Genomic DNA, 17,884 nt, shown 5'->3' with positions numbered 1-17,884 from the left:
GAGTTTATATTTTGTAACCAAGTGCAAAAAGCAAATGATTTTTCCATCCCCTTATACACAGAGCCTTCAATGGGAATGTGAGAAAGAAAGGAGTGAAAATGAAATATAAAAGCAGATTTTCCCAGAGGGAGGTAAAATAAAACCTAAGAGAAATGCTTGAAGGAAACAGGACTGAAAACCCCAGAGGCCTTGAAGTTTTAATGAACTGTTTTCCTACATTTTTACACCATTATATCTAATAACCAGAAAGTGAAACAAACAACAGCTTAAAAATTGCAGGTAAATAGATGATCTCTTACAGCACTGTAACAGGCAAAACTAACTACAAACATTTAGGTAATGTGAAGTCAAATGCTTTTGGACAGATTTTGTACTTGTACCTTGTGCATACTGTGGGGATGAGGGACACTGGAAAGAGCAAATAGCGAACCCCCTGCTTACCCAGGCAAGAGATTGTTTCCTTGCTTAAAAGGCAGGAAAGTTGCAGTTGAATACTGTTACTTGTTTCTATTAATGCATGTGTGTATTGCCTTGGCAGAGTAGGTAAAAATACAGATTGTGTTCACTTTGAGACATTTCTGTACTCCTAAGGTGAATAAAAATCATTTATCATGGGCTCAGAGAAGTTCCTCTCCTTTTCTCTAGGCATAAGTGCTGCCTCAGAAGGGAGAAGCATTGGTGAGCTGGGATAGACAGAAGGTCATACTTGGTGTTCAAAAGTCACTCTATGCATCTAGCTCGTGGTATGTGCTGTTTCACATGGCTATGCATTTTCCAGTATTTGCTTTATTTTTTTTATAAGTCCCATCAGTGTTTTCCAGTGCCTGGAGTTGGCAGAAAATACTCTCTTTAATTTGAAGGTCTCAGTTCTTACAGTTCTCTGTGGGCCTATTCCACAGCTTAGCTGTTTGGCTGCTTGTCGTTATGACATATGAAAATAATGAGCAGAGTTAATTTGTATTACGGTGTTCTAACTTCAGTGACATTAGACTAAAAGAGGTTTTGGTCTGATGTGTTTCAAATGAGCATTCAGAATGCTTGGCTGGTTTGAACAGCCACAGAAGCTCCATGTGATGGAACAACAGTTTATTTACCAAAGGTGATCTAAGCTAGTTCACTGAATTCAACCTCAGGCTCCGTCCATAAGACCCAAATCTACTTCCACAATTCAGAGGTCAAGCAGATTTTCATCACCTGCATAGAAAATTTCTGGAGCAAAATACTGATTTAGTCACTGCTACACAAGAAAGCTTCTCTTACCGTTCACAGCAGATTTTTATGTTGTTACTGTCTTCCTTACCCAACCCCCAGCACCCTACAGACTCCTCAAGAGCCTTGTCTCTGGTCTGGTGATAGAAATCTCAGCGCTAAAAGCAGTGCTATCAGTGCAGATGCTTAGATAATTGTTCGTTGCTGTCCCGTTTTATATGTGATTATATCTGCTTGTCAACACTTTAGTAAAACATCTGCACAGTTAAAATGTTTTTTTGTATTAGGTCCTTTTCTTTGAAAACAAAAACACAGAAATTACATACCAGTCAGAATTTCTGTCCTTGCTGGAGGTTTGCTTGCAGTCTTGAAGAGCTGGAGTGTGCAAAACTCATTTTTTGCACTTGAGAAAAATACACCATGGTATGAAGTTCCTGGAAATTTAGAAATGCCTTTAAAGAGCCTTGTGCCCTCACTTCCTTCTTTTCTCAGTGATAGCTGGATACAAGAGGATGTTTGCTGTAACACAGAAGCTCTGCGTTGTCTGAGAACCTCAAGCAGGGCTGGCTTCAACGCACCTGGGATGTAATCCTCAGTAGTGGCTGCAGCTGCAGGACCAGGCCCACCATCCCCACATCTCCTGAGCCTTTGTTTGGATGCTGACCAGGCTCCAAGGGCAAGGAGAGCAAGTGCCAGCAAATACCCATGTGTCACCTAGACATGAGTGGGAACAGAAATAAGCCTTGGGTACAGCAGCTGGACCAGAGGCCTGCTTCTGCGTGGGAGGGTTTTATGGGCAACAGTGGCAGGGAATAGTTTCTTCTGTTGTCTGTCAATTAGGGAAATGGCGTTTAGAATAGCCTGCAACAAGTATTAGCGAGGTAGCTTTTCCACGGACACTGTGAAGCTATAGGTATGGGAAAGGGTCAGCATCCAGTCCAGGAAACCAGATTGAACCTGGCGTGGTTTCCTGGAAAGACACGTGGCTTCAGCAGGGGCTTCTGCTTACTGACCCACTCTAGTTCTGCCAGTAGTTTGCTACTGGAAGATCTAATATTTTCTTTTGAATTACTTTCAACTGCCCATATTTCAAAATTTCGAATGAGTGTATAATCAGCCTTTGGTGAATATAGGTTAAATAAGTGATGCGCTTATACCCAGCGTACAAGTGAGACTGGAAGGTGTAAAGTTTAGATCCCAATCTCCTTAATTCTGCGGCATGCTCGCACCTGTGATTTCATGTTTCTGTGACCCATGCACATGAACAATACAGGTGCTATTTCATTTCTCTTACAGCACCTCAAATAACTGCACATTGTCCTCTAATTCTTATTTACACCTGATATTTGTGTTCACAAATTTTCAAGAAGGTATGCCACTCATTTAAGCTGTTGGAACGTGCACGGATGTTCTTGTTTGCTATTCCACTGTCAGAAGTACATTTTACCAGTATAAAATATCATAAAAGGTACAAAATCTAAATCACAAGAATTAGAAATCTCCCATGTCTCTTAAAAAAATGTGTCACCTGATCTATTTTTTTTACTGCCACTCCTTTTTTAACAACCAGGTGTATTGGAAAGAAATGCCATTTCACTTTCAGTGGGAACATCACAGAACTATTTTTGTAACTCTATCAAGAAATTTTATGAAGACACTGAACTGTGCTACGTATAATAAAGCAATATTTTGCCTCTCTGGAAATGCTTTAGCTTGCTGTTGTTTTTGTGGCAGTCATAGTGGTGTGCTCCAGACAGATTCATAGCAGGACAATATATCTTTATTTAAAAAGTAATAGAGCATCCAAATTTTGTCTGTCTTCTCATATTTATTTTAGGTCTGTAAACCTCAATCTAATACTCTAGATGCAGATTTGTTTTCTTTTTTTAAAATCTTGTCCTAAACTGGCATAAGACCAGATCTCATAATCTTTTTTTTTCTTGATAATAAAAATTGAGTTCTTCAGATATTTCTCATATTTAAGTAGATGGCTATAAGGTTTGCAGAAACTGTTTTATTTGTAGAAGTATTTTAAGTGTTTTTTTTTTTTCAAAGTGTATTTAAAGCTTTTGTATATAAAAAGTGAGTCTATTGCTAATGATTTCTCAGGCACTGAAAAAGCTGGAAGCATCTCTTTCAAAGGCCTACACTCATATCACTTACTCAAATATATAACAGTTTGTAAAAAAATATATATATACACATTTATGTACACATGTATACATATACATTTTCCTTTAAACATTACAGATTCAGTGAAACCAAAGGCTTTCATGGGGAATCTGTAATTTTCTGTCCTTTTTTTCAGTAGCAGTCGATCAAATCTCATTAGAATCTGGTTGACCTCTGCATGTTGATTATATTACTATAAAATGTTACCGTTGAAATAAAAAGTTTTGGGAATCTTATGCAAAATGTTCTGGAATGAGTTGTTTTATCAACAAATCCTCATTTTTAAACTCTTTTTTTCTTTTCTGAATTGGAATTAAACAAGGTTTTTCTGTTAATAGAAACTCTGCTTTTCAGCCACCTTTCCTATTTCAATTGGCAGTCGTGTCTTTGGAGAAATCAGATTCCCCAGATCAGGACAAATAAGTTAATGCATGAAACAGGGCATCCTGTGACTTCATTCTGTTTGCAGAGAGAACTCCAAAAAGTACCCTGATGGCTAAACCTTTAGAAGAGCCATGTCAGACAGTAACATTTCAGAGACCTCTCTCCTTAAAGCAGTAAAGCTACCGTGTTTATGAAATGTGGGAAGCGATGGAATATGCATCAGCTTCCCCAGTTACATGTGATGGAAGTAATCCAGGCCTTCCTCTCCCTTTTAGCATCTTGTGCTCTAACTTCTACTTGATTTTCATTTCTATTCTAGTGCCAACAATATGCCGAAGCAAGTAGAAGTGCGGATGCATGAAAGTCATTTGAGTCCAGGGGAGCACAGATCCAGGAACATATGTGTGCAGTTCTTCAAGTCGCTCCGCAGGAATCTGCTCCTGACTCTTACTGTATTTGGTAAGCTACATCTGCCTGCCTGGGTGCTGTGCAGATCTGTACTTGTTGGTGTAGGACCACAGCCCCTTCCTGTGCTCATCTGCTGTTCTAGCTGAACAGTCAGACAGAAAGTAGGACACCTTCAGGCACTGTCCCTCTAGTCCAGGTGTGCAGGGAGTTATTAACACAACATGGAACAAGTCCACGCAACTGAGCTACCTACTGTCTCTGGTTTTGAGTGGAATGTAACCGAAGTCCCAAGGCAAGTCGGATCGATGTCATTCAGTAAAACCAAATGCACTGCACATTTTTTCTCTGTTACTTGAAAAAGGAGAAAAACTTTCAAAATTTACTTTTTCTCATCTTTTTATCTCTCATTTCATGCTCTGCTGCTGTTAAGGTTTTTCCCCCTCTCTGTAGCTGGAAGCCAGCGCTCAGTGATCTCATCCTGAATATTACCTCTGGCTTTAGCAACTTCCAAATATGGAACAGTTTGACATTTTATTGTGGTCCCCTGGCTCTTTGCCTGGCTCATTTTCACTGAAAGCCTAACAGCGTAACGCAGCAAATTCACAGACATACTCTACTTTGTTATTGTTTGAAAGACCAGCAGCAGCTGGTCGTGAGCTGCAAATTTCACAGCCATTTTTTTAAGCCTTCAAAACCCATACTGCTGAAGTGTTTAGACAGAGTGTTTGCACTGAATCATCTTTAGAAGGTGGCTGATGCAATTCCATAAAAGTTTTAAGTAAATGTATATTCTGCATTGTATCAACCTGATACTTCAAATAGTTGTAGTTGCTGCAAATCACAAATTAGGCTCTGGTGTAAAATTTTGTTACAATTGAGCCTTTATAATGAACTTGGGAAAAAGAAAGACAAAAGCATTCTGGATGTAGACATACAGTATCCATTCATGAAGACCCTGATATGGAAGTAAATGTGGCCTTTTTTCACATAGACAGGACTTTAACAGTCTCAGCCCCGAGAGTGGATTTTCGGTGTTCTCACAGTACACTTGTGATGGAGAGATTCTTTGTGGTAATGGCTATTAGAGAGTGTTAGTACCACGAGAACAGAAGGATGCAGTCCATCAAAGGGAGGTAGCAATAAATTAGTACCAAGAATCAGATTTTTCTTCAATCAAGTTTTCTTAACGTGCTACATTACAGACACTCTAAAGGGTGAATAACAGCTCTGTAGGAGTAATTTCTGGTTTGAGTAGAAAAGTGGTGTCTGGTTGCCTGAAAGATCAATCCGGACTTGGAGGGAAGCTGGAATTTACTTGGTCTTTTACTAGCTTAATTTCCTAGTCTGCTTAGTCGTGTGCTGACAGTGATAAAATCAGAGATGACCACGTTGCTAGTAAATGACTGATACTCCCCTCCAAAAACCCCCAGGTCACACTTGAATCTGTTGTCCTCTCAAGACTATTCTAGCTTTCCTGTAGGGCTTTTCTTAGGCTGTAAAATAGCTACTTATGCCATTTTGCTTTCAAGCAGTATCATTCTTATACTGAGAGCTAGATGTCATACCGAGAAGAGTTCCAATCCTGAATGACCTCATATACATCACTACATCTTGGTGCCTCAGGTTTGCCTGCATTTAACTCTACCATAGTGTGTCACAAGGACTACACAATATTATTAAATCTCAATAATATTGTGGTGAAAATATGATGCAGAAGCAAAATAGCCTATTAGGTGCAAGCTCAGGACTATTTCTCTTTAGTTGTGAGATACATGGTAAGCATGTTACTGGTATCAGTCAAAGGGTTAAGCCTTCCAGAATCAGTCTCTGTACCAAAAAAAGAGCCACCTTCCAAAGCTATTTTTCTTCAAGTCTTTTCTGACAGGTAAACAATGAACATGAATCAATTCACGTATATTTTTCTTGTCTACCTGCTCTCTTTTACTCTCCTTCCAGGTGTCATCCTGGGTGCATTATGTGGGGGTCTTCTTCGTCTAGCAACACCTATTGACCCCGACATCATCATGTTAATAGCCTTCCCAGGAGATATACTTATGAGGATGCTAAAAATGTTGATCCTCCCTTTAATTATCTCCAGTTTAATCACAGGTAAGATCTATTAGCCATAAATACTTTAAGGTGCTTGCTACAGAAATCACCTGGTTTGCTGTGTGTGCGTGTGCATGCGTGCGTGCGTGTGCATGCGTGCGTGAGTGTGCGTGAGTGAGTGTGTGTGTGTGTGTGTGTGTGTGTGTGTGTGTATGTGATCCTGTCAGGGATTTTGCAGTTGTAGTGTGTATTTGGAGTTAATTTAATGTATTGACTTTAATAGATAGATGCTCCAGTGAATTTATTGTCAAAAGCATGCTGACATACCACCTTCTTGAAGATAAGAGTTTTCTTAATGTGTTTTTTCACCTGCATTGAACCTTGTGAATTAAGGTGTCGTGACAGTAGAATGCCTTGCCTTCTTAAATCTGTGCTGTCAGCCAGAACGTGAACAATATGCAGCAATAAGAGCAAAAGGTGTTCTGAACTCTTCTTTATTTTTTGATGTCTCCTGTGCAGTCAGATGGAATCTCAAATTATTCTCTTTAGAGTAGTAACAGCAGACATTGTTCACATAAGATTTGGAGGGAGAAGTTTCATCAAGAATTTCACAAGAAGAAAAAGTAGGCAGACATTAACATTTGCAAATTATACGACATTTTCTATCATGCTTATTGAATTGGATATTGAGTCTCTGTTTGTTTGTTTCTTAAAAATAAAACACATGCAGGACTGTCTGGTTTAGATGCTAAAGCAAGTGGCCGATTGGGAACGAGAGCCATGGTCTACTACATGTCCACCACTATTATTGCTGCCGTGCTGGGTGTGATTCTGGTTTTAGCTATCCATCCAGGGAATCCAAAACTCAAGAAACAGCTTGGTCAAGGGAAGAAGAATGATGAAGTATCTAGTCTGGATGCTTTCTTGGATCTGATCCGAAACCTGTTCCCTGAAAATCTAGTCCAAGCATGTTTTCAGCAGGTAAATCCTAGTCCTCTGGAATATTTTTTAAAACTTCTTTTATTGACCAAGTTTGTCTACAGAGGTAGTCTCACTGTTCAGATGAAGAATGACTGAAATGATGATGCAAAGAGAAATACAGGTCTTAGGACTTGAGCACGTAAATGAAAAAATGATATTTGTAGCTGTTTTGTTTAGTAATTATTATTTCATTTCATAGATTTTTTTTTAAAGATTATTTTTAGTTTGTTAATAAGTAATCTTAAAAACTTTTCCTCACTTTTTATACAAAATATAAGGGCATGAATACTGGCTTGGGGCCGAATGGCTGATGACTTACAGGATCTTTCACTCTGACTGAATTTAGACTTGGTCATTAGTTACAAAGTTGATGGTTTTGTAGTGCCCTGTGTATGGATGATCTTCATTCAGGCTGGTACTGTGAAACCCAGCCTCCAATAACTTCCATAATATCCAAGAGATTATAGTCCTGTGAGGGGAAGATACACTCAGGTGACTGACCCACCCACAGGTGTCTCCAGGCCAGGTTTGAGGCATGCTGGGAAAGACAAATGTTAGACCCTCTGTTGCTTGCTTTGTAGATAAATAATTTTTGTCAAAAAGCTTTTTGCCAATGCTTAATAAAAATGGCTTCACTTGGAAGCATAAAGGAAATGAGAAAGGCAGGCTTGCTGATCTTGCTTGCTCCTCTTAAACAAATTTCTTGTATGTGAGCAGCTTTTTCCTAAGCCTAAGCTGTTTGGCAGTAATGTAGATTTTCTTTTTTTTTTTTTTTTTTTTTATGAAATAGTCTTTGTTGCCAAATATGCCCTTAAATGTTCCTAAGTAAAATGGCATGAGCTGTGATTATGGCTGAAGAGAAGCTGGGGAAGGCAGAAGAGGCCATGGGGGTGAAAGAACAGAGGGCAACCTAAGATGCCAAAAGGACTTGAATTGCTTCACTTCTTCCACAGTCTTCCACATAAAAACACATAGTCCTTGGGGGTTTAACGAGAGAACATTCTCAATATTTCCAGATCATCACGGGAATGTCAGTCATGTGGTCAAACTGCGGTTGGCCAAACACCGCATGTAATGTGAAATGTGTTTTTCCAAAATTGAGTGCGGGGAGTACAGGGTGCTTATGTTTTTTCCTTCTTTCCCTAGTTTAAACTATGAAAGAGAGAACTAAATTTCTCATCAATTGAAAGTGGCTGAATACCTAGAAAAAGAGGAAAAAATGTGGGAGAAAAAAAATTAACCAACCCATGTAAAATAATTTTCTTAGAACCTTAGTACTGCTTTTTCAGTGTGTGTAATATCAATGTTTAATTCACTTTGTTAGTTATGGATGACCAATTCCATTGTTTGTTTCTTAAGCTTATCTCTGCAGGCTCACTTCAAAGCCCATAGCAGTCAACGGACACAGTCCTGGTAATTTCAGTGGCACACGAAGGACACTGCCTTATTGAGCTTTACGGCCTTCCTAAGATTCCTCTTATCAGATTCCAAATTAATTGCCAGTGACAGCCTCTGTCACAAAGCCACTTTTCATTTGCAAAGTCAGTCATGATCCTTTCCACATTGAACTAGTCTTCCGTTAGCCCTTTACTGCTCAGTAAAGGATTTAGGAGGAAAAAATAATTCCTTTTAATGCAGACATTTATGCAGTGTTTCTCCACAAGCATTCAGAGTTTCCAGGTTGCCTCAGGAGGAAGAAAATTTGCAAAATACTTGTGAAGGTTGATTTTGAAGCATACACAACAGTGGTACTGTGCATCAGTGACCCACATGGGAGTTCTACAAGCAGTTAAGGGATTCAATTGCAATAGTGATGTACCTCATTTGGCACTGAACTCAGAACCATCATGGAATTTCTGTAGCTGTTGAATTTTTTTCTGTGGTCCAGAAAAAAATTCTTAATTTATAATAAAAACTGTGATTCCGGAAGAGATCTAAGTTCTTAAGTGCCATGGCAGAGAAATGGGCGATCATGTTTAAATGACTGACACTCAAATAGCTTTCAGGTTTTGCTGGAATCTAAACTCAATGTTCGGCTCGAGGTTGTTTGTCTTAAGTGACCAAAGTGGAATTTCCAAGTGCTTTAATGTTTTAAGTTTAATTTCTGTGACTTTGCTCTTACATTTGGGCTATGTTACAATTAAACTCTTGAAAAAAATTGAAAACATGCAAAAATGGGTGATTTCAGGACAACTGAAGAGTTTCTCACGCAGGAGCTATGCAGGTTTCCTGTCTGCAACCCCCTCTCTAGATGTAGACAGCAGGTTTGGTAAGGAGAGAGGTAAGGTATGTTAAAACAGCATGTGGATGAAATCTGGATCATCATGTGTAGTACTACAATGTGTCATCTCAGCAGAAAGAAGGTGCAAATGTTCTTTGGAAGACTAATGTGTGGTTCTGATGCCTTGCTCAAACATATTTCTAGGAGCAAGGAAAATAGGGAGCTGATGGGGAAACAATGGCAAAACAGTCATGAAGCATTTTGCCTGTCTCAGAGCCATGAAGAGCCATGAAAGGCTTAAGGTGTGAACTAGGGTAAAGGCAGTCCTTTCTAAAAGCAGCAAATCACAATTTTCCCTTTTTCTACCCTCATGCCCCATTTTTTACCTAGCCATAAACTTAAGCCCGTTCCTCCCCATTCCTGTATTTCTCTTGACCCTTCCTTTCATGTGCCAGGAGTGGTCCACAGCCATTCAGATGCTGATGTCTTTTTTTTAAGGTGGTCAGATTTGATTTAGTAGGTATCTGGTGGCTTAAATCCTTCATTATCTGTCTATCACATGTTTTAATTAGAGAGCTCTGGGTCTGCATGTATTTCGTTTTGAGCAATCTCAGTCACTGAGTGAAGTATTAGAAATGTCATGAATTTTTGAGTCAAGCTAACCATCACACTATGATAACTTGATAACTTGAGCTGAGCAGCCCATCCTAAATAACAAGCCTTATTGTAGAGTTGCAGCTGTGACTGATCTTAGAGATACCCGCCTTTTGGTGCTAAATAAATTACATCTATGGGTAACATACAATCTGTGAAGCACCATTTGTGAACCATCTGGACAAAGAGGGTAGCTGTCTGTAAAACATTATGCAGTAGCAAGAAGGAAGGAGTATTTGCCGTGTATTCACACCAGAGTCATGGTGAAGATTCCCAGGACTGTGTGTCATTTGAAACTATTGAAAAACAAACTTATTTTTGGAAGAAAGGGTAAGAGGTTGTGGAATGCGTGTCTAATCCTTTAAAAATATAGTTCTCTGGAGTTTCAAGTGAAAAGTTTTTATTATTATTTCCTGTTCTCCCATATGGATTACATCCAGTCTATTTCCATTCTCATCCTCCCTTTTTATTGCCTTCAGATCCAAACTGTCACCAAGAAAGTGCTGGTGCCACCACCCATTGAAGAACCACCTAATGTTACTGACTCTGCTTTTGCTCTGATGAATGAGACAGTGCGTGAAGCACCACCAGAAGCCCAGCTAGTCATTAAGAAGGGACTCGAATTTAAGGATGGCATGAATGTCCTGGGTAGGAAAACTTCTTGCCTGTCAAATATCTACATCATATGTATGATGCAGCTTCTGGCTGTGACTGGGTAGTCAGTGTTGTCTGATCTGCTCCTCTGTGCAAATTCAGTCTCCAATAAATAGTCATCAAATGTTATCACCTACTGGCTTCCCTTTGGTCTCTGAGATGAAAACCAAATGGTCTTGGTAGAACTATGATGATATCACAGAATCAATCAGGTGAATTATTCTGGATTGGCAGCTTTACAGTGATTATTTGGAGTACAGTGGGGAACCATGTAGGAGGTATCCAAAATACCCTTTCATCCTAGAGGTAGCCCATCTAGACTAATAGTAATGCATATTGGCAAAACAGTATGGGGGAGAGCTTCAAGAGGCAGTGCTTTACCCACTCTCTGATGAATTTGAGCTCAGTTGTTTCTAATAGGTTTCTTGGGCAAGCTGAACTAGATTTTGGCTTGAGGCACAGCCTGAAGTGAGAGGCGGGGTGTGCACCGCACCACCCAAGAAAAATCCCAGAGAGGCTTGACACATCTCTGAGTCACAACTCCCTCTCTCTTTCATCTTGGCTGCTGACCTTTACCAGCTGCACATTATGAACAACTGCCATTATGCCATCTTGTCTGTACAAGCCGGCATGTGGGGGTGGTACAAAGGTTTTGCCTATCTCCCACTCCTTCCTGAAGCACCTGTTCAAGCTGAGGGAATGAAGAGCTGCCACACCACTCTTGCTTTCTCCTCTCTGCCTAGACTCAGTTTTATCAGCTCAGAAAGGAGTGCTCCTCCTTTACCTTCTTTGTGGACGTGGGTGAAGCTGGTCACAAATTAGCCCTCAATTTGTAGTGCTCATCAGCACACCCAGCCTTGAAGATTCATGTGCTCTGTGGCAGCATGTTCACAGGGTGAAGGTCCACGCCTGTGTTTATAGGTACTGTCCTCAAAGTGAGACAGCATGCAGCAGTACTTAAACCACTGCTTTATCTTACCACTAGGCTTTCACTTTTTAGGGGCAAATGGCCCCTTACAGACTCCTTACAGCTGATGAGCAGTTCCTACTAAGCTAATGATCGCTGTGCCTGCAGACCTTCTACAGGTGTTGGTGAATTGGCTGGCAGAGGCTGCTTTATTTAGACAGAAGACATAATATCAGTAAACTGACTTGAGGTCATTTTTTTTTCTCTGGGAGGCAGCCTGCTTAAGAAGAGCGGGAGCTACTGTACTGGGCTTGCCATGATGGGCCTCATTCCTCTCTGGACAGAGGAGCTGCTTTCTTGCAAAGGTGCAGATTGGAATTTTGCACCCTGTGTGAGACAGCAGCTCGTTGGTCATGCTGTTATCATCACCTGCATTTTTTTTTCTCTCTTATATCTCTTATTTTGTGCTAAAATGAAACTGTATTTCTGATGCAAGAGGTGAAGTACATTTAGTGTGGAATTTGTGCTGTGCTGATTCCATCATGGATAAGAAAAGAGCTGGAAGACTGAGTAAAATTCCTACAGGAAGGAAATGCATGCTATTAAAACTATAGTTTAGGTGGGATATTTATTGTAGCGTTTTGATCAATGACTCTCAAATGTTTCAGAGTCTGTTGTTGTTGTTGTTCATTTTTCATATAAATGAATAAGTGAAAATGCTGAGGAATTGCCATCCAGGTTGCGTACACTGTGCAAACCAGGCAAATTCCTGCAAATGTTAGCCAATTTGACTTCTCTGAATAATGCAGCAGCTAGTCTGGAATTAACAGAACAAAACCACCTACAAACATTTTCTGATGCGGAGTCTGAATTCCAGGAAGTTACTTGGTCTTTCAGTGAAAAACTTTTCATTATGTCTCTGTGCTCTGCAGCACACATACTTGCACTTCAGTGCTTTCTCTAAGTGACTCAGCAAAGATAGGTTGGTGCTAGACAATGACCTTATATCCAAGAGAACGCATATTTAAAATAACAACAACACAAAAGGTTGATTATTAAACCTAGTGTGAGGGTATGAGACAGAGTGTCTTTTCCCAGAGTAGTGGAAGCTGAATTCCATTCTTCAGAATGTTTTTTTTATCCTGATGGGTTTTTCCTTAGGAATTTCCCAAATGAGTTCGCACAATTGTTAAATACTGAGCTTGTAACATGACTGAAAATTTACCCTCAAGTGATGCCTTAACTTTCAAACCATCTATCAGTATCAGCTAATAACCCCTCTCTGGACATCGAAAATTGCTGGAAACTGAAGGTTAGCTTTGGAGACACAGCTCCAAAGCAATACATGACAGGTGCTCTGATAGTCTACTTTCTCACCTTAGTCATCTAAATTTAGGGAGCCCATTCTTACTTGTACTGAATCTGTGATTAGATATCTGCTGCTGATGGTTTCAGTGAGAGTAATCTGTTTAATGTGAATTCTGTGGTTAAGCTTAAAGTGCAATACCAACCTCCTCCCACCCTCACCTTCTTAACTAGGCTATTCCTGACCTGCAAAAGGTACGCTCTGGGGTTGCTTTTAGAATTACAAGACTGACTGGTCTGTACGATGAATGTGCCAAGTGTTGTTTTTTTTTTTTTCCAGCTTGTCAAAAATGCTCTTGGTCTCTAGTAACTATTTTAGCAACAAAGAACAGTCATGGTGTGGTGCTGTGTTGCCTCTCCTATTTGCCAGAGGTTGCGCAGTTTCTAACAATTGCATGGCACTGGAAAGATTGTGGTGCAGGTTTTTTTGTTTGTTTGTTTTTGGTGGTCAGATCAATTCAGAAAAAAGAAAAAAAACATAGTTGACCTGTGAAGTTGGAGCATAGTAAAGTACTAAAGAATGTTCTTCTGAATAGATTCATGACAGTTGAGGGTGAATTCAGGTTAAAAAGACCTGGGAGATGTGCAGTGCACTATAGTCACTCTGAAAAGTGGATTAGCAGGTAGCATGAAGACACTGACTAGGTGCAAGAGTGTGCTAAAACTATGTTTTTTACTTGCTTTTAATTTTTTTCTCAATAGGTTTAATAGGATTCTTTATTGCTTTTGGCATTGCTATGGGGAAAATGGGAGAGCAGGCCAAGATGATGGTGGACTTCTTCAATATCCTGAATGAGATTGTAATGAAGTTAGTAACTATGATTATGTGGTAAGTTCAAAGTTCTAACTTCTGGAACAAAATAAATAAATAAATAAAAATCTCTCAAAACCCTATTATAGCATATAGTAAACATAGTTTGTTAGTAAACAATGTAATGAAACAGTTTGGTTTTTAAAGCCTTACCAGTTATGTTAGAACCAGAACAACTTTATTTCTGTATGCTGAAGATTATTTTATTTAGGAATGACTTTGAAATATTTCTGAAGTTGACAAGTTTTGTTCTTTGTTTACTAAAATCCAAGACATGAAGCTACCATCAAAGACCTTCAAATGCCACATTTATTATTGATGTTCATTATACAGGAGGACACCTAAAAATACAAGAACACCCCATGTTAAGAACCTCCACGTCTTCCTGGGAGGTTACAGAGTAATCAAAGTAATCCCAGAGTATTAACTAGAAGGTATAATTACAAAGAAGCCTAAAGACATACTTTATTTGCTGTCTTCTGTAATAAAAATACTTTACCATCAAATAAAATTCCAGTGGTCTTCAGTGTCTCCCATAGTTTCTTCAGAATGTGAGTTTTGAAACACCATAGCAGTGGAAGATGCCTGTCCTGTTTTTGAAGTTCACCCATTTGTAATAACGGGGTTGGCTTGCCTTCAAGGGAATGACTTTGTTAATACTGAGCTCTTGTTTATATTTCTGGAAGGGTATTCTCTCTCTCTCTCTCTCTCTCTCTCTTTTTTTTTTTTTTTTTTTTTTTTTTTTTTTTTTTTTGATGGTTCTTCTGAGGGCTTCCCCCAGAGCTGTTTGTATGCAATGCCAACCCTGGACATATCACACAAAACCAGTTTTTCAGAACATAAAAGTGCACTGCTACATTTGGCATCATACTACTATGTCTGGTATCTCCACAGTCTTTCAAAAGAAGAAATAGCCACTCCAATACAATGCACATACAAGGGCTGCTCTGAAAGTAATGCCTCCTGTTTTATGATGGCCTGTAACGTTAGTGGCAGATGTTGGTTGGTATGGCAGGAGAGGCTGAACCTTCCCATCAATATTCTATTAAATGTTGTTGCTGTGTGACAGATGGCAGTAGAGGGGCAGTCTGACAAAATGGCGTCTGACATGGGAGTGCACATGAAGCAAACTGGCGGATTACAATCAGGAAACAATGTGTGGAGCTGAATATCAGCTTCAGTGCATTGGAAATGAGAGGAAACCCTCCTCTAGTGTAGATTTTTACTTTTGGACTGATGTACATCTCATAGCTCATTGCTACCTGTGATTCATGTGTGTCTCTGGAAATTAGTTCCTTGAGTCACAGGACTGCAGTCTGCCTCTTCCCTGAGGATTTAGATGGACAAAGTTTGTCAAAAGGGCAGAAGGGTGCCTGAAGCACGAGTCTTCAGCATCATCAGTGTTTCAGAGGGCAACTTAAGCAAGAATCATGTAGACAGGAACAGTGATGTAAAAATGAGCTGAACAAAGCAACTTGAAGCGATGACTTTCTCTTCCTGTTATGCTTCTGCTTTTCTTTTAGGGGATCTTGCCTCAGAAGAAGACAGTTGTTTTTATTCACAAAGCACTCCTGCTTTCAGTAGTTACTGTAACCTGCTGATCTTGACTGTGCAGGGAGAGAGGCAGTGACTATAATAATGCTCCAAGGGCTAGAGTTTACTCTTATTTTGCTTAGCACCAGTTGGTACGCCCAGGACATAATATCTTATTTAAGTTATGAAGTTTTTATTGTAGTCAGCATTGCAATGGCAGGAAACCATTCAACTTTCAAGAGATTGACTGCAAATATTTGTTTCTTTTTTCTGATGTGCATTTTATTTCTATTTTCTCGACAAGGAGATTGGTTTTGGGAGTTCCACTCATTCACCTCTGTCTAGAATTGTTAAAGAATTGCTGTGGCTAGAAGCAACATTTTTTTGTGTGTCTTTATAAAGACAACTGTATTTCAGAACTGCATTCTGTTTGGCTTATGATCTCTCTGCACAGAGCAGTAACTCCTGTGGCAACTCCAGTAGTTTGCAAGACTCTCAGGAGCATGGCATTTAGCTGAAACAAATAATACAACTTCCTGAAACTAGATGAGCAATGAGTTGTGAAAGTTAAATATTAAAAACAACTACTACATCCCTGTACAAGCATGTGTAATGTTATCATATTCTCAAAAGATGTCATTCCAGGATCAAAGACTTTTCAGGAAATGCATATTCCATTCAGCAGAATGGAATGAAATGAATTAGATGTGGAATTTGCTGGATATGGCCAGTGTTTTCAGAAGAGGTGTGGAAGCAAGCCGTTGAATTTCTATCGCTTCCTGATCTGCGTCTCAGTGTTGAGCCTGAGAAGCCCCTAGTCTTTCTCTAGTCTGTATTCTGTTAAGAACAACTTTTATGACTGCATGCTGCAAAGATCAGTTCTGTCTATGCTTGTTCTCTTTCCCCAGGTATTCCCCTTTGGGCATTGCTTGTCTCATCTGCGGAAAAATCATTGCAATCAAGGACCTTGAAGTAGTTGCTAGACAACTTGGCATGTACATGGTAACTGTGATTGTGGGCCTTGTCATCCATGGAGGAATCTTCCTGCCTCTGCTTTACTTTGTGATAACAAGGAAAAGCCCCTTTTCATTCCTTGCTGGGATTTTCCAGGCATGGATCACAGCATTAGGCACAGCTTCCAGGTACACTTGAGAAATAACAGCTTTATTTATTTTTTAGCAGATTATAAGATGCTGTTTTAGGATTATACGTCTGCTGTTCTGACCTTCATTTTATGCCACTGAATAATTTTTTTTTTTTTTTTAATCCAGTTTTGTTGTAAAAAGTAGATTACAACACACACTGGGGATTTTTACAGAGACCATACAGCCCACTGAAAAGAGGTGGGAGACACACTTTTAGTTTTCTTTTTTCACATAGGCCAAATGACTTGTGCACATTGTTACCTCTGTGCTTGTTTCGTCAGCAGGGAAAAAGTAATTATACTATTTACTCACCTTTTAAAAGCATGTTAAGGCTAGTCTTATTGCCCTGGGGGAAAAAATTAGTCCTAGGCTTCAGGAGAGAAATGAAAGAAATGGATAAAAGTGGCTACCAGCTGCTTCTTGTATTGAGTTATAATGGTAGTAGGCTGCAGGGGCTATAGAGATGCTGTAGGATTTGCGTATATCTGCTGATGTTAGTGAAGATTTCAGTGCATTCAAGCCCTTTTCCTTCTCTTCCATGGGGGACACAAGAGGTATCCTGGGAGCTCGCAGCATATTAGGCTTAAACAGAATCTGGTTCCCAAGCAGTGGCAACGAGTCACTATAATGCCCTCATTTTATTCTTTCATCCTATTTATTTGACAGAGCAAAGGCACTTCAGTAAAAAAAAAAACAAAACATGAAAATATTAGACTCCTGTGCGTTGCTAATGCACAGAAAAACTGCAAAGTGCATACACAACTGAATTGCTCAGCTCTCGGTAATAAGTTGATGCTTTGCGTTGGGGCAGCCTATAGATTGTCTGAAACTATTTTTCAGTGAAATACTATATTTTGTGATGTTTTTCTTCAATAAATGCTTTTTTTTCTGAAGAAAATTTAAACTTCTGTTGTAGTTGAAAAAGTAAAACCAACAAAGCCTAATTTAAAACTGACCATCAAAAAACCATGTCATCTGGATTTCAAGAGTGCCTCAAGAGAACTGTAATTCATTTACCATTCTTTGGGTCAAAACTGCTCTGCTGAACAAGAGACACTGGGGAGATCTTACTGATGTGCATAAATGTCTGATGGGGCAGTGCAGAGAACATGAAACTGGATTCTTCTCAGTGGTACACAGGGATAGGGCAGGAGGCTCTGAGCACAAGAGGACATGTTCCATCTGAACATAAGAAAACTGTTTTACTGTGGTGGTTGTTAAGCACAGGTAGCCCACAGGATTTGTGGAATATCTCTGGAGATATTCAAAACCCAACTGGGCATGGTCCTGTGCAACATGCTCCAGCTGCCCTTCATTGAGCAGAGTGGTTGGAATAGATGACATCCAGGGATGCCTTCCAACTTAAGAATTCTGCCATAAACAATGTGGCT

General features: G+C 39.6%; 1 protein-coding gene across 3 annotated transcripts in view; it reads left to right on the top strand.

The window, feature by feature from the left end:
- Window positions 1-17,884, top strand: part of SLC1A2 (solute carrier family 1 member 2) — an 87,933-nt gene that overhangs the window by 46,732 nt on the left and 23,317 nt on the right. For 2 of the 3 annotated variants that reach the window (XM_021402982.1, XM_021402984.1), the window contains 6 exons: window positions 4,085-4,224; window positions 6,130-6,282; window positions 6,953-7,203; window positions 10,558-10,726; window positions 13,707-13,833; window positions 16,257-16,490. In XM_021402982.1, coding sequence (XP_021258657.1) covers window positions 4,085-4,224; window positions 6,130-6,282; window positions 6,953-7,203; window positions 10,558-10,726; window positions 13,707-13,833; window positions 16,257-16,490 — 1,074 coding nt within the window. Of the gene's footprint in view, window positions 1-645; window positions 744-4,084; window positions 4,225-6,129; window positions 6,283-6,952; window positions 7,204-10,557; window positions 10,727-13,706; window positions 13,834-16,256; window positions 16,491-17,884 lie in introns of all 3 variants that reach the window. The other variant, XM_021402983.1, reaches the window with a different exon arrangement.

The sequence above is a fragment of the Numida meleagris genome, chromosome 6, assembly GCF_002078875.1.
Source record: "Numida meleagris isolate 19003 breed g44 Domestic line chromosome 6, NumMel1.0, whole genome shotgun sequence".
Classification (NCBI taxonomy): Eukaryota; Metazoa; Chordata; class Aves; order Galliformes; family Numididae; genus Numida; species Numida meleagris.
This window is presented reverse-complemented; position numbering and strand designations above follow the sequence as displayed.